At 38.8% G+C, this 17,592-nt stretch overlaps 1 protein-coding gene across 5 annotated transcripts; it reads left to right on the top strand.

Moving 5' to 3' along the window:
* Positions 1-3,963: 3,963 nt before the first annotated feature.
* dnajc21 (DnaJ heat shock protein family (Hsp40) member C21) lies at positions 3,964-17,259 on the top strand. Of its 5 annotated transcripts, none has more exons than XM_030065226.1 (12): positions 3,964-4,392; positions 5,255-5,348; positions 7,141-7,264; positions 9,792-9,920; positions 10,160-10,464; positions 10,585-10,751; positions 11,852-11,942; positions 12,494-12,670; positions 12,795-12,843; positions 15,073-15,206; positions 15,909-15,996; positions 16,145-17,259. In XM_030065226.1, exons 1-12 carry the CDS (start codon positions 4,296-4,298, stop codon positions 16,301-16,303), a joined length of 1,614 nt encoding a protein of 537 aa, XP_029921086.1. In that variant the 5' UTR covers positions 3,964-4,295; the 3' UTR covers positions 16,304-17,259. The 5 variants fall into 5 exon arrangements, with proteins under 5 accessions (XP_029921086.1, XP_029921087.1, XP_029921083.1 ...); XM_030065227.1 differs by having other exon boundaries at positions 3,967-4,392; positions 15,912-15,996; XM_030065223.1 differs by having other exon boundaries at positions 3,968-4,392; positions 16,142-17,259.
* Positions 17,260-17,592: the final 333 nt, after the last annotated feature.

Here is a 17,592-nt window from a genome sequence, read left to right as displayed (position 1 = left end):
ATGTAGCCATAGTTGTTATGTTTTTTTTCCTTCAGATTTCAGGGCGTGGATGCTTTATCTTCTGGTGCTTTTTCTTGAACAGCATTCTATATAACAATAATAATAATAATAATAATAATAATAATAATAATTATCTGCAAATCATTATAACAGTTGACCAAAAAATTATATATAGCATATACATAATCAATGAATACAAAACATTGCTTGAAAAAATGTGCTCCATTTCTGTGAATGTGAATATTTCAAATGTGTGAGCTGTTCACTTGTTTCAGTGATTCAAGTGTGAAACTTACATCTCTTTCTCATCAGCTGTTTTCAGTGTTGGTTGGCTGCAGTGGGTATTGCAGGCCAAAGCTGTGTCTTGAAAAGGTTTTCCCTTCATGGGAGTCGATGTTGCAGGATGTCGCTCATAGCTGGAGAAAGAATAGTAACATCAAGAATGTTAAGTGCTACATGATACAGTCGCATTCCCCTGTCATACGTTGTGCTGTGTCCTGACCTGCTGGGATCAGGCTCTCCTCAACAAACAACTGTAAATCAGACACATTTCAAGAGGGACAAAATGGCAACGTGGGCTCCTTGTGCAGCACACACCACACAGCATTTACACTGGTACTCCACATTACCTGTCCAGCAGCACACAGGCGACTTCAGCCTCACTGTGAAAATGTTGGTCCCTCGTCAGCGATTTGTATCTGGGCACGGCCACACTGGTGTTTACCTGTGTTTTGTCGTCTGACTCCAGTCGTTTTGCATCTTCATGTTTTTGCGTTTTTGATGATGAAGGTTCAGTCCTCTTGTGCTATGTTGTGGTAAATAATAAGTGTGATTCTCAGGTTATTAAAGTTCTCCCTTCTGGGCTTCTGAAGAAACATAGCAGTCTCCATGGAAGTGGACCTGCTCCCTATTTCGATATAAAAGGCTTATTCTAAGGGGCAAAAAAACTGAAATTCATATTTCCACCTAATTATACACTAATAAAACTGCTTAGGATTATTATATTCCATTTTGCCAAATAGCACTCTAAATCCTGCACGCTGTCCCTTTAAAGGGGGTAGGTGGGTAGTGTTATAAAATAGACTAGGCCGATTCACTCAAATTAAAATCTGATGTCCTAATATAAGATACGCTGAAACTGTCCAGTGGGTTAAGGCTTCATCAGCAGAGCTGTAACCACCATTGCTTTTGATGCATGCATACTTTTTTTTTTTTTTTTTTTTTTTTTAAATATTTGTGAACTACTACATAGGGAAGCACATGATCACTATAAATCACTATAGCTGATATTTTTTGTACACGCAAACAGCTTTAAATTAAATATCAAATAATTTGTAGCATCCCAAAAATCAACTGTACATTTTTTTAAATCATCTGGAGCATTTAAATTCCCAATCTTCGCAAGAAAATGGGGAAAACAAATAACAGCAAAATTATTTTAAAAATCCAACTTGAAAAAAAGATATCACAAAAGCTGGCAAGTAAAGGAGAGGAGTTTCATATCGATTAAATCAGTCTCTCATTAAATATTGCCTATCACCATCTCTCAACACAGGAATCAGTGGGTTAGTAATTGAATGGCAGAAAGATGCACTTCTGATTGTGGCCACAGGGTGTCAGGGTAAGCTACTAAAACACACAAGGACAGATTCATACCCAGTTTTCTGGAAGTTTGTGGAAAGTGGAGGAGTTTAGCATTTATCTGCACAACATCCCAACAAACGATCCCTAACCTCAGCGGGTCAGTCACCTTTGGGCTGTAGACCTGAACAACTGACTGGAGATATGGAAGTGAAGATCTACCAGCTGATGGGCAGCATATATTCTCCTGAATCACTAAAGAAATTTACTATTTTCACAATTTCATGTTTTAAGTGAGGAATGTAATCAGTTAAAATAAGTCATGAATGACTCATTGCGAAAATCGAAATTTAACTCAAAGTAGCTAAATGTAACTAAAAGATACTAAGTGTAATTAAAAGGAACTTGGAGTAAATTGATGTGACTCAAAGTAACTTCTTGCAACTAAAAGTAACTGAATGTAAATATGAGTAAATGCAACAAAATGTATCAAAGAGTAATTAATAAAATCTAAAATAGGACTTTAACGTATGGTAAATGGACTTAATTCAAAGTTGACAAGCTGAAAGTAGCTATATGTAAATCAGAAAAACTAAATTTAACTGAAAGTAAGTAAATTCAACTAAAGGTAATTAAATGTGACTACAGTAAATGTAACTAAAAGTAAATAAAACTAAAAGTGACTGCAAATAAATGTAATTTAAATAAATTCCAAATGTTGGCCCAATAAAATGTAACTAAAATAACTAAATATAGAGAAAGTAACTAACTAAATAGAAGCTATATAACTTTATGTAATGACTTGAAATTAAGAGAATTGAAATGATTGCAACTTAAAAGAAGTAAATGTAATGACATGAAGCCAAAAGTACCCAAATGTAGTAACTAAAGTAACTAAAGGTGATCAGAAGTAACCAGGTAATTAAAAGTATAGTAACTAAAAGTAGTTAAAGATATGAAAGCTAGGTAAAATTAGTTCCCCTCCTTGGACCACAACCTTATCGCGGTGGAGGGGTTTGTGTGTCCCTGTGACTCTGAGAGCTGTGCTGTCCAGAGCCTCTGGCTCCTGGTCGGGGCCCCCGCCTCAAACTGCTCTCAGGAGAGGGGCCAGACTAATGGTGGTCCATAAACATTGACATCCACAGAGGCTTTTCCACACCTGCAGTGTTCTGTTCAATACAATCATTTTGATAATTCAGATTATAGTCATGTAGATGGTCATTACAAAGGACAACTGTACCTTACAATCTTGAAACCAAAAAATGTGTAATACTGACACATGTAAAATGAAGGACTTATTGGTAAAGACACTGTAGGCCACAAATTTTTATTGTGACAATAAAAGTAGATATGCTGGCACACAATCATAGACACACAGTTTTTAGTGTACCAACAGACAAACATTTCAACAGCTTATTCTGTCCATATTAGACTCAAAAACAAAAACTAATTTGTGTGTTTTGTTATGCTAAATAATAAGTGTGATTCTCCATTTATCAGACTGCTCACTGCTTTATAACTCCCTCAGCCAGCCGCTGCAAACAATGGATAATCCTTTTTGTTATCCACATACTTTGTATAAAAGTGTATGGTTACGTGTCTTTTGGACTACTGATGTGTTTGTGCAAATGCAAAACAATCTCTGTCCCAAAGGGACAAAACAGTCTGGTTTGTCCCTTTTGGGCTACTGTAGAAATACGGCAGCCTTCACAGTAGTGGACCTGCTCTTTTTGTAGATCTAAACGGCTTATTCTAAGCAAAACAAAATACAAAATTCTGATTTCCATGTGACTATCCACCAATAAAAATACATCCATTTCTGCCAAAATATCCCTCTAAATCCTACACACTGTTCCTTTAATGACAGTGATGGAAAGAGTACTGGAAATTGCTACTCAAGTAGAAGCACTGTTATTTATTTATTTTTTTTTTACTTGAGGAGAAGTACTGCTGTAAAAATCTACTTAAGTAAAAATAGAAATAGCTGATTTAAAATATACCCAGAATAAAGGTTACTGAGTTACTTTTTCAAAACAGTAACTCAGTATTATGTTTTCCTCCAGAAAGCCTCAGTAAAAGGCTTGATGATGGAGTCTCACACAGAGAGAGGATGCAAATGGATCTAGAGAGCGTAAAGGGGTGAGTGACAACTACAGATTGAAAAGGTTTGATGAAGCTGTTAATTGAAAGTAGTCTATGAAACAAAATCTGTTATGTTGCACTTTGATCTGGAGCTATAACAGTGGGAAACTGGTGGGACTGAAATTTGAAGTACTTTTGGATCGTGGAAATTTTAGTTCAACGACAATAGATGGCGATAATGCAGCGTTTTTGTGGATGCCAACTTCCACTAACGAAAGAGGAAGAAGAAGGCAGGGTAACTCTCGCGAGATTAAGCGGCACGGCTCTGAGTATTGCATTGCCGCAAGGAGCTGCTAGTCCCAGATGGTGTGGTTATATCATGTGCAATGAATGGGCGACATTAAGACGGAACACTCAAAGTATTTCAGTTTATTGTGAGTGACCAAAGTGTTATACAATGGTGTTGTCGCTAAAGCTTCGGCAGCCATGACTAAATAATTAACGTGGAGTTTTATACAGTTAGCCTAGCGCGGCAGCTACATGCTAACAGCCTCGTTCGCCACAACCTGAAGATTTTTTTTTTGGCTGAACATTTCACCCGGATTCCAGCTTTTCTTACCACGAAACTAACAATGAGATGCCATTACGAAGTCCTGGGTGTGAAACGGGACGCGGGAGATGACGACCTGAAGAAAGCCTACCGTAAACTGGCATTGAAATGGCATCCCGGTAAGTTTTGGTAACAGGAGCCCCTGTCAGTCTGGCATCCAGGCGACTAACCCGGTCAGGAGCACCACACACTGAAATTGGAACTTGTCATATTTTAAAGTTTGTCCGAAATTAAAAGTCGCCCCTCTTTTTGAATTAGACATTTCAGTTGAATATTTCTGTGGCTACACCATGATCACCAAACGATATCCTTTTCTCCTGATTCGATACTATCACAATACTTTTGTGGTTATCCTAGAGGTTGCAGTAGGTCATGTTATACAGTGATATCTAGTTCCAAAAAGTGGACTCACTACAGTGAAATGTTTGCAATGTGGGCTAGCATCATCACACATGAATCAAATGTGGCTCATTGAATCCACAAGAGTCTCAGCTTTCCAGTCAAAGCCAATTGATGCAACTTCAAGACTGTTTAGGCCCCAGTCTGCACAAATATACCATTTTACAGCAGGCCAAAAGAACACATTTGGACTGCATGCAAACACCTGCATGGTTTTTGCTTCAAACTGCATGGGATTAACATAAGGTGGGCTTGTCTGCTAAGGGGAGAGCCGTGGGTGCCCAGAGAACCCATTTTCATTCAGACAGCTGCAGGTCAGAGGTGAAGGGACCCCACTGAAAATGCCAGCTTTCCCTTTCCAAAACTTAGTTGTACTTTGAAACGATATTTAGTCTCTTTGCCAACAACCCAGCAGGACACGTTTGATACCATCTTTATTTTAAAGCGATTCAGTAATACAAAAATCCATTTAAAAATCTGGAAAAAAGAAACACGGTGCTTAAATGACTCAATTTCCCCCCCACCCCTATTTCTAACACTCAACAGTAACTTAAACAACATTGTTTTCCTTTTCCATTTCAGATAAGAACTTGGAAAATGCTGAGGAGGCAGCGGAGCAGTTCAAGCTGATTCAAGCAGCTTATGATGTCCTAAGTGATCCACAGGAGAGAGCTTGGTGCGTAGATGTTCTCATCAGTGATGTTTGTGGCAGACCTGAGCAAAGACTCTGAGTCTTACAGCGTAATAACCTCTTGATTCAAAAGGACCTCAGTGCCTGCTGCATAACAGGCACAATAGGGGTTTTTGATTGATGGTTTTCATTGATTGATTGATTGTCCTGTGGAACTAAATATTATTGAGCTGCAGGCACAGAGCATTCACAGTTTTAGGCCAGTGCTTTGAAACTTGGACTGGGTGACGTGGACAAACATAATATCTTTGACCAATGAGCTCAATATTGATGCTGTGACTGTATTGTAAGGATGACTAATTACATAGAAGAGATTTCTGGTTAATCATTATCTTTTTTTCTTTCTTTCTTTTTTTTATATTTTTGGTCAGACATTTGCATTAGAAATAATTACAGTATTGCAATTGCAAAAATTACATAATTGTAATATGATTACAAGATTTCAATTTTTTTAAACAATGAAAAAGATAATAATAATAATAAAATACGATTATAATAATAATAATAATCAAAATAAAGCAAAGACATCATCAGTCCAGCAGCAAACTTCAACTCAAGCTGAACATCCAACTTGAAACACAGTACACACACACACACACACACACACACAAACAAATAAATAAATAAATAAATAAATAAAGTAACACACACACACACACACACACACACACACACACACACAAAACACCCTAGGAAATATGCATATACCTAGTCTAAATTCAAATTATGCCCAATAAAAAAGCATCAGTCTTGCATGTCCACTGGTTAAGAATTGGACCCCATGCATCGTTAAATATATCTTCTCTCCCAGCCATTTTACAGGTAATCCTCTCAAAACTTGCCGTTGCACTTGTAAGGTGGGAAATTTCCAGTGGCATAGAGTTATCCTACACCCTGTCAACAATGCTAACCGGCACCATAATTTCTGCCGTTTTGACATTTCAATTTTTTCTGGTATTAGTCCCAGAATACATAATGTGGGATTTTTAATCAAGTGTGTTCCAAAGATCTTGTTTAAAAAATAAATTATTTTATCCCACATGGTGTTTGTTTTGTCACACTCGGGTGTCTCACTAGGGTGGCAGTCTTTGTATTACATCTCCAACATATATATCATATATATCACTGTCTCTAAGTTTAAGTCTTGCCATATTTAATAACTTATAAAAAATGAGTTGTGACTTGGTTTCACGAGACATGCAATACCATGAAGCAAATTTTTTTTTTCCCAGTTATCTTCTGGAATCTCCTGGTCCAAATCTTTTTCCCAGCATACTTTTAGGCCATCCAGTTTTGGACTCCTTATATATTTATAGAATTTTGACGCTCCTCTATTTTTGTATCCTCTCTTAAGTGAAAGTTCCTGTATTCCAGTTTTGGTTAATCATTATCTATAAACAGGTAGAGGCAAATAGCAACAGCTAGAGCAGTCTGATATGCTCAGAAAAGTCCCTCCCTTTGCTGTCGTGCAGATTTAAAACCTGGACAGCACAAAACTTAAGCCATATTTGACAAAATGTCATGCTGTATTACAAGATCAGTATAATATCAAGATGTGTCTGAGCCCTACTTTGAACTTTTTAGTGATGGGTTTGCTCAGGATAAGGATATTGTCCAGTTTTAAATAATTTGCCTGCTTCAGAGTCATTTTCAGCTCCATCTAAAACTGTGGTTGTTCTCCACACTTGCAGCTTGATGCATCTCATGGCCTCTAAAACAAATTAAGTTGCATTTCAGTTGCACCATGTAAAGTATTCTGGCTCCTCCTGTGCCGCAGGTATGACAACCACAGAGAGGCGCTGCTCAAAGGAGGAGTGACTGGAGAGTATGAAGACGACAGCATCGACCTGCTCCACTACTTCACTGTCACCTGCTACTCTGGCTATGGAGATGACGAGAAGGTTAGTGTGTGTGGTCCTGTGCACAAGGACACATCTTAAAGGATCATACCAGTGATTTTACATGTTTAGTGTATGCTCCACAAAATGTAAATACTTTACATTTCAGCTAATATTTCCCCAAAGCGAGCAGCTGTGTTTTAGAACTCCAATATCATTTTTCCTACCTTTTATCCAGCCATTGGTTTCCATTCATTCCAGTACAATATGAAAATTATTTTTCACAGACTTCAAACTTTTTTCACGCCAGTATTACATCACCGTAATGAAGTTGTCCACATTAGTTTTCCTAAAATTTGCAGCACTGTTGTGCTTTGATGACTTGAAACTGGATGGAGCACTGGAAACTGGATGAATGGTGATGATTTTGTTAGCTACAGCAGCAGAACATTATGTTTCAGCCAATACTTAAAATTTGAAAACCGAGGGATTTTGATATGCCTTGAAATCTTGATGTGAAATGTGCGTAAATTGTTGTAAATTGGCCAAACATTGAAAACCAGTGGTATGGGCATTTAAGCCAGTCCTTGAAACACACTTTGAGTCCTGTTCATCAATGATGGTATGTGTGAGCCTTTAAAAGAGGTTCAACTTCACATCCCCAAAAATCACCCCTCCTTTCATACATGTCCACTGAAGGCTTATCTTGTAGATGATACAGGGTTGAAACCTCTCTGTAAATTTTTTATCATTGTTCGATATGTCCGAAAACCCACAGCCCAATCTCATGCCATGAAGGATGGGACATTTTTCCAAGAAAATAACAACTTTTTAATGATATTAATTTTGTATCTATAAAACAAACTCCTACTTAATCACATATTGGATGAGAAGACACTCAGTAGAGTGCATACCTCTGTCAGCCCTAGGCAGTTTTCAAGATATTCTTGTTCCACATGTTGGATATTTATGAAAAGTTAGTCCCAAATACTGCTGCTTTTCTCGTTAAGGCCAGAATGTTGAACAGGAAATTTCTGGGAGCTGCTTGTGTGCTGCATTCAGCTCCAGCCTAACCTAGCATGATGTTTAATTACACTGAAACAGTACTGTGTTGAACACCCTGTTGCAATTTGCAAAGCAGTGTGCAAGTTGTAGCTGTGGCAGCTGAAGAAACTACAGATTTCCTTCTTTTATTTTGGAAATTTCTCTGAGCCTGTTGATAACACTGAGCTATAAGATAACCTGCTTTACTAATAGCCTACATAAACTGTAACAGTATGAATAAAGGAGCAAATGTTGCACACTGTTTAGAGGAAACTAATCGATTCCACCCAGAAACCATAGCAAAACATGGCAAACATTTTCAGACTGAATATGCCCCTGTCTTACTTTGACTTCCATGTGAGGTAGTTTGACTGCCAGTGCTGTTTTCTTTTGCTGCCAGAAGGGTGCAGCATCACATTTGATAACAGCAAGTGTTGAGTATCAGGTGGTATTTGAAAAATTGGCAAATAGTTCCCTGTGAATGTTGAATAGCATTGTTGCCTGAAATGCCTTTCCCTAATCTCAGACGGGAGACATGCCCTCTGCCTTCAAATTTATTAGAAACAGAAATGTTCATTACTGTGGCACTGTTTTAATGTTTGAATTTGGCCAGAAGCATCAATTCAGGAGAAAATATGGAGTAGTTTTAATATGGAGTAACTTGGATTGTTTTCCTATGTTAATCTAACATCAGAGTTGGTCCTTCTTCCCCTATCTATTATTAATTTACTGCCCTGTTCTCACTTAGTCATGTTTAAAGTCCAACATACACAGTAAACAATGTTTGACCTTCCACTGTGTACATTTTTAATCATCTTGTTTCTTATTTCTTTAGTGTCAGGGACTGCTTTTGTGGAATGTTGCTTTTTAGCACCATTATTTTTAATTTCTATCAGTCTCTAAATTATTTTATATTATTATTATTTATATTATTAAATTATTTGCAGCAGCAGGAAGGCACTTTCACTGAGGATGTTGGTGTAGGGTTCATTTTGCAAAACCATTCTACTGGAAGTTATTTTTTCAGAAGAATTATTGTTTCATGGTTATGTTCTTTTTATGTCTCCATGCATTTTTATTTTATATATTATTCTGGCTGCAAAACAATGACGCCTACAAGACTTTTTGATTGTAAACAGATTCAGTTAAATTTTCATTTCGAGCGTTGTTTTGATAAATTTTGTTTTAGAGGTACATTGTTTTTAATTTTTTCTGAATTTATTTAATTATTTACAGGCCCATAGGTTTACAACAGACAAAACAAGAGGAGCTTCTTTCTTTTTTTTTTTTTTTTTATTTGTATTTCCTTTTTTCATTGAAGTACTCTCCCCTCCTCCAGGTTTTTAACTTTGAATTTTTGCATACTATGCTTTTGCTCACCAAGCTTATAAGCATTTTGCTGGAACTCCTATCAAAGGTTTCAATCAATGTATCAAAGAGCTTTTTGTCATTTCATTTTTGTATCTCTGTTACGGCATCCCCCCACTCACTATTACTTTTGCTCCCTTCTATCCACATGTTATTTTTGTCCATTCTCTGTCTGTAGGGCTTTTACACAGTCTACAGAAATCTCTTCGAGTCCATTGTCAAGGAGGAGATGGAGTACAGCAAGGTGGAAGATGAGGAGGAAGATGAGTTTCCTCCCTTTGGAGACTCACAGAGTGACTATGACACAGTAAGCCCGTTACACACTTGAAACACAAAACGGAATGACCTGAATGTAGGTTTGTGCTCTGAGATGTAGGTTCTTTAAATAATTACATGATTGAAGTCGAAAACACGTTTTTTTGTCTTCCCTATCTTTGTTTTCCAAGTAATAAAAGAAACAGTGCTGAATAATTAAAGGTGAACTCAAAAACATCATTAAATGGAGTGTCACTGCACTTGTCTGGTCTCCTTCGCCATTTCTCCCAGGTGGTGCACCCGTTCTACGGCTTCTGGCAGAGCTTCTGCACCCGGAAAAACTTTGCCTGGAAGGAAGAGTACGACACACGACAGGCGTCCAACCGCTGGGAGAAAAGAGCCATGGAGAAGGAGAACAAGAAGACCAGAGACAAGGCCCGAAAAGAGCGCAACGAGCTGGTGCGGCAGCTAGTGGCTTATGTGCGTAAACGGGACCGCAGGGTGCAGGCCCACAAGCGACTGGTGGAGGAACAGAACGCCGAAAAGCTAAAGAAGATGGAGGAGCTGAGGCGCAAGCAGAAACTCAGCCAGGCCAAGTGAGTGGGGGATAGATGGATCGTTGGATATGATAGATAGATTGAGGAGGGGAAGTGATTTTTTTTTTTTTCCCTGTCTTTTTTGCCTTTCTTTCTCAAACACACACATTTCCGTTGCAGACTGGCAGAGGAGTACAAGGAGCAAAGCTGGGCAGCCATGTCTGAACTGGAGAAGGAACTGCAGCAGATAGAGGCTCAGTACGGCGAGGAATTTGGAGATGCATCAGACAGTGAGGAAGAGGAGCAGGATATGGATACACAGGACAAGAGCAATGAAGACGCAGCAGGTCTGTGAGAGTGTGTGAATGTGAATCTTTGGCTTTAAAGAGATTCAGTTTGTTTCGTGATTTTAGTTGGCAATTTGATTTAAGAATCTTTTTGTTTACTGATTTGTGTTTGTAAACCACAATTTGAGTCAGTAATTTAACTCAGCACTCTTAGGCCAATGTTACTATCCACCGAGTTTTTTCCTTTAGGACCCCAGTGGGGCACCAGCCACTGTTTGGCCACATTCAGACAGGATCAATTTTTGCCACAACTCACCCAGATGTCATGCTGCATTGGCCAATCACGTAAGGCTTAGGGTTAGGGCAAACAGACCGAGCGGGCAGACAGCAGACATACGGCCATATGGTGAATCAGAATCAGAGATACTTTATTGATCCCTGAAGGGGAATTTGATACACACATACTTCCTCAAGAACCTACAGCAAGTCGCTGGATTACCTGATTCAGTGTGAATGCAGCCTTAATGCTATGGATTAGGACAGGGCCACCACTACTACCAGCCAGTCAGCAGCCAGTGGCTCATTAATAATGAGCTAGATTCTAGGTGCAAAACAAGCCGTGGAAAATAAATTACCTCAGGTATTTCCTCCTTTTATTTAGATGCCACAGTTGTGTTTTTAGACAACAGTTCATAATATAAAACTTTCAAAAAGTGATGAAAATACCACCCCTTTAAATAAACATACAAATTAAAGGACGCAAAAAGCAGTTTATTGTATGAGGTAAGATTAACTCAACCCAGTGTTTTTTTAGGCATAGTGATTCATTACAACCCTAGCTGACCCTTTTTCTGAGAGCTGCCAGAATAACAGGACAGATGTAGGTTCCTCTCAGATTATAGAAACTGCATTAGAAAAGCAGGCTGATTGTAACGTGCCATGTGACCCGCAAAACATATTCATGTGGTCAGATTAATATTAGCTTTTAACTTTAATGCAGAATTGTCCTCAAATAGCTGAAGGCACTGCCCAGTGTCTAACATCAAGCTAGTTTTAATATGCAGGAGTTTGACCAGTGTTCTGTTGATAATGGTGTTTACATGCGCTGATTTTGTGTGTGTTTGTGTGACGTTTGTGATTTGTTGTGTTGGGCCTCACAGATGCAGAGCAGCTGGATGGGGATGAGCTGATTGACTATTATGATGACCTGTATTGCCCAGCTTGTGACAAATCCTTCAAATCAGATAAAGCGTGAGTCGCTCTCCACCCGCAGGACTTACCTGATGTTGTAAACTGCAGGCCCGCCTGGATTACACTTACATCTCATTCCGACTTGGTTTAATTTCCTGAGCATTAAGGAAACAAGGGAACAGAACCACAGAAATATTGAGCCCAAATGCCGTTGTGGTCTCATGAGGGATGCTGCGAATATAAAGAGCATTGAGCATTGTGTTTCCTGTATTAGCTGTTCAGCCAGTGTGGCTAATGAGCTTTAATGTTTATCTGCTACCTGCTGTGATTTCACCGCACTTGGCATTTATTTGTTGACAACAAAACTTGAATGACAAGGTCGATGTATTATCTTTTCAGTGATTTTTTTTTGTTTAGTCTTTATTATTTTTAACATTGTATTTCTTAACCTGCAGTGTCTTTGTATGTTTGGAAAGGGACCTATTTGTTATTTTATCAGTATTAGTATTGTTAATATTATACTAACAATTATTATACTAGCCATACTGTTAGATGTAACTGATCATTTAGATCCATCTTGCTTCTTTTCATCCTTTTTTTTCCTTTCACAGCATGAAGAACCACGAAAAATCCAAAAAACACCGCGAGATGGTGGCGTTGCTACGGCAACAACTGGAGGAGGAAGAAGATTCACTCGGCTTTAACTCTGAAAACAAGGAGGGAAGAGATGAGGAAGATGAGCAGGAGGAGGAGGAGGAAGAGGAGGAAGAAGACAAACCCAGGCAGAAGTATGTAATTCACAAAAGTGATTGTATAAAAATGTATTTATCAACTTTACAGGACGATGATGATGATGCTGTAGTTCTCACCCACAAGTTCACAGACATGATTTGATGTTGTCTCATCACTCAGGCTGTCCAAAAAGCAGAAGAGAAAAAAGAAACAGCAGAAAGTAGTACATGTGAGTATTGTCGTTTTGTCTTTTTTCTCTCTTTTTTTTTATACTTAAGGACCATTCATCCCAAAAACATTAAATAAAAAATATTGGGGTAACTGATGAGGAAACATTGTAGCAATAACACTATATCATTATTTGTTCCTCAGCAAATTAAGCATCACTCCAGTGAGCAAAGTGTTTTGTCATTGTCTCAGTACCCTAAAAATTTGATTAAATTTCCTTAGTATTGCATAAATGTTTTTACACATTTAAGGCACACAGTTTTTTTTCTGTCCAGAATAAATGTTGTAAATAGTGATCAAGATTAATTTTCCAGGTGAATAATGTCAAGGCTCTTTGATTCTATTGTGGCTGTTTTCTGGCATAGTTTGTGTTTACAAGGCATATCTGTTTGTGTCACCCAAACTAATAGGGACACACCTAATTTCAAAAATTGTATATGTTTGCGTGACATACAGGAGCTGTTGAATAATTCCTATTATGCCAATAAATGGTGGTCATTCCATCAAACATAAGAAACTGGACACTCGCACCACATGTTCTCCAACAGTGTAGAGCATCTTATTAGATTTTAGAGAACTTGGTCTTGAAATTACTCTTATGTTCTTAGTGCTTTTAGATACATAATGTGTGTGTGAGTTCATATTAATACTGTCTGTGTGTTCATAGTCGATAAACATGTTGATATTTGATTCAAAACTTCATCAGTGTAACTGGTTATGCTTAATATATCATGGTGGACTTTGTAGTGCTCAAGTGTATATACACTCCGTGGCCACTTTATTAGGTACACCTACACAACATAATACAATCCAATGCAACTGTTCTGCCAAAAAGTTTACTTTTATGATGCCTGTAATGCTCAGGTTTTCTTCTTGTTACAGTAACGGAGGTGTTCATTCAATTCTATGTTTGGCATTGAGCTCATAGTCAGTGCTGCTGTTGTACTGTGTTTCTACTATTCTATCCCCCTCATGTATATAAATAAGGGGGACAAAAAATTAGACCCTTTCAATATAATGACGTCCAGTACGAAACCTCTGCAAACCACAGCCTCAATAATGAACATAGAATTAAATTTTCACTTTCTCCACAGAGTAAACAAAAACTGAACATCATAAACTTTCTTAAAAATATGTGCATTCCAACAGTAAATTGTAACAGGATTTGCTCTTTTAACTTCCCTGGTTCTCCTGGTCATTTCTGTATGAAAATGCAGTTTTCTTAAGTTTTTCTTAACTGAAAAATTTGCCCCTTTATACTGTCTTGCTGTAGATGACTGAGGAAGCACTTTTGGCCCAATAAAGTGTCATATTGCACAGTTTTGATGATGGAATTAGTCATCAACACGCCCATCAAAATTGTACAGGGTGTGGGTTATACCTCGCATCACAGCCTGAGAAGGTTTTGGAGAGTGCATTTTGTTTGCTGCTCTGACTTCCAGCTGTTCTTACAGTAAATGGATGACTTCACTGAGATGGTGCACCTCTTACAGTAAATGGGCAGGTAGAGTGCATCTACAGACAGGCTTATGGAAGAAAAGACACTCAAAGTCCTGATGAGTGTGAACTGTGTGAAGCACGATCTGCGTCAATGTGAAGATTATACTGAGTGGCAACTGAATGGATGATAAGTGACTGTAAAAGCACCACGTTAGGCATTAGGACAAATCATGGGCAAAAGTGCCCCGTGACAGATGTGCAGTAAAGCTTTGTGTTCCTAAGGGGAAATAGCTCAGCTGTCCTGAAAGCTGGGAGCAGTGTCCTGAAGAGCTGGGGTGACTACAAAAAAAGGAGAAATGTTTGTTTGTGTATTTTGTTGTTTATTTAAAGGGTTGGATATACAAATTCACTATTGTATAAGTACAGAGTATGGATTTTCAGTGGCACTGAGTGTGCTGGATAAATGAATAAGTAAAGGTGCAGCACTTCATTTCTGTGGTACAAAACTGATTTACTAAGAAGTGAAATGTAAAGGTAGTGAAAACCAAATGTCCCTAAAGGGTTAATGTTTGCTATAATTACATATCTAATGACATTTCACTAAAAGACGATTCCACACTTGTTAATTTTAACGGGAAGTTGGCCATGGTGTTAGTGGGATAATATTCTCCCTAAGCTTAGCATTAGTCAATTTTTCTGTGCTGTGTTGTCCATTTAAATTGTTTAATGTCCATCTCATTGGTTGTGTCTTTCTGAAAACGTCCGTTTCTCTTTTTGCCCCACGCCAAAGCAGAGTGCTCCAGAGGAAGAGGAGGTGGAAGAGAAGCCAGTGTTGATAAACAGCGAAGAAGATGCGTCCGAGAAGCCAGCCGACCCCACAGAGGCTGACAAGCAGGGAGACCTTCCTCCTGCAGAGGCCAAAAGGTGGCTCAGATCTTCACCTTTTCCAGCTCAGTGCTCCTAATAATCAGCCTCGGTGCTACATCATACAGTTACAGTTTATGCATGAATGCATTGCAGAATCTTCAATTTGAAGTTTTGACCTCTGGTGGTGCTGCCATCTTGACACCAGCATAGGGAATGAATACTTCTGTCAATCAAAAATTTTGTCAGGAGCTGAATGCCTCAGTTTTTGAGCGATGGGGCTCCGAATATAATAACTGTAGATGAACAGAGCAAAGATGTGCAGCATTTTGAAATCACAGACAGCATTACAGGTTTCATGTCGAATGGGACAAACATATTGAAGGAGGTGTAGGGCCAGTAAACTGAGAAATGATATTCAGCGCTGACTGTTGACCTGTTAGCTGTTAGCTGTCTTCTTAAATAACTGTTTTTGGTTTTAATGTGGGTTGCTTTTCTTGGCTGAGGTAAAATGATGGAGGATTTTTTTTTAAATACAGATTTAATGAATCCTCCAGTGATCAAATTACATGTGTAATGAGTGTAATTCTGAGGATATCATGGTAATGCTGTAGAGTCTTATGCAATCTGACCACAATTGAAATTCAACTTGGTGTTGTCAGGGATTCCGTGTTGTTACTCCTACTACTACTCCTATGTTCAATGAACAGCAGCCACTCATGAGTTATTATAAATCTACCTCTTATCTACACACTGTCTCAGCAGCTCAGGAACGACTAAAGGGAAGAAAGGAGGGAAAGACAACAAGAAGAATGTCAAGCCTCACACAGGAGGACAGCAGATTGCTGAGGTAGGCACTTGATTGACTTTCCTGATATTTTCTTCATTTCAAGTTGTCCTCAGCATCACCCATGTAATAACTCACTTGTATAGCAAACAGTTTCGCATGAGGTCAAAATTAACTATGTTGTCAAATCACATATTGCCCCTTCCAGAAGGAAGTGAACCTGCGCTGTGCGACCTGTAACAATGAGTTCTCCACGAGGAACAAGCTGTTTGACCACCTGAAGACCAGCGGCCATGCCACCGTGCTCGCCTCCAGTGCCGCCCACAGCTCTGTGGGAAAGACAAAGAAAGACAAGAAGAAGAACAGATAGCCCGTCCACTTAACCGGGCTGGTGAAAATGACCCGATGAGAATGAAACTGTAGGGAAACAGGAAACAATCTTCTGAAAAAAGTCTGTTTACCTCAGGAGGACGAGGAGGAGCTTTTAAAACAAGCTTTATGCAGTGAACTGTTGGAGGAAAAAAAAATTGTTTGGCTCACTGAAACTGGATTTTGTTTCAAATGTGCAACGCAACAATCAGCATGTTCAGTGAGACAGCTGTGTGTGTGTGTGTGTGCGTGCGTGCGTGCGTATGTGGGTTAGAGTGAGAGAGAGAGAGAAAGTGAGAGGATTAAGAGTCCTAATACTTTATTCTTTTTATTCTTGCAGTGTTTGTGATCCCAGTGCTCTCCATTACACTTTGCACATGCATGATTTTTTCATGTCTGCAATAACACTCAGAGGAAAAAGTAATTCATCAACACTCATATCATTTCAGTGCTGCCTGACAGAGACATATGATAACCAAACTGTGCATTGGACACATATTTATTTCCCCATACTTGGCTCTATCTCTATCTATCACTCTGTTAGTTAAGAGGCAAGTTGTTGGATAACTGCAGCCAACCCCTTAAGCCTTCTTCTCTTCACCTGTCATAACACTGGAGGCGAGCAGATCATTGTTATTTATACAAATATCAGCATTTGAATGATGTACGCTCATGCCCCCAGTAATCATGTTTAAGAATAAACCGTGTGGGATATGTCTGTCCAAAACATGCCCTTATACCTTAGATGCTGTTTTAAAGAACATGGCATGCCCTAAGCAAAACACCAGGTTTTGTACCTTTTGGGGAAAAAAAAAGGAAGAAATCCTCCTCAGAACTCACCTGCAGGTGGCAGTGTGGCCAAGTGTGTCGCAGTAGAAATGTTTGCCTCAGACAGATTCACCTCACTTTTTTTTTTCCTGTTTAACCCAGATGTCAGTAAAACATTGTCTGGCATAATTCTCTGTGCTGGATTTTCTCACTGGGCTTTATCACAGTCCAATGGGGCAATTATTTAAGCCTTAAAACAGCAATATATCTCATTTTGGAAAACAGGAAGTTCACAGTTGGGTCACACGGGAAAACAGTCGGCTTAACTAATGTAGCTCACTTCCTTGGTAATCACTCTTGCCCGAATGGTTCGCTGAATGGAAGTATAACTTCAGCCAGCGCTTACGCCTTCTTGTCCTCACCTGTCATAAAGCTGGAGGTGATGCTGCACATTGGTATTCACACAAATATCAACATTTGACTGATGTACGCTCAGGCCGCCAGTGGTCATGTTTTACAATA

The sequence above is a fragment of the Myripristis murdjan genome, chromosome 12 (assembly GCF_902150065.1).
Source record: "Myripristis murdjan chromosome 12, fMyrMur1.1, whole genome shotgun sequence".
NCBI classification, from domain to species: domain Eukaryota; kingdom Metazoa; phylum Chordata; class Actinopteri; order Holocentriformes; family Holocentridae; genus Myripristis; species Myripristis murdjan.
This window is presented reverse-complemented; position numbering and strand designations above follow the sequence as displayed.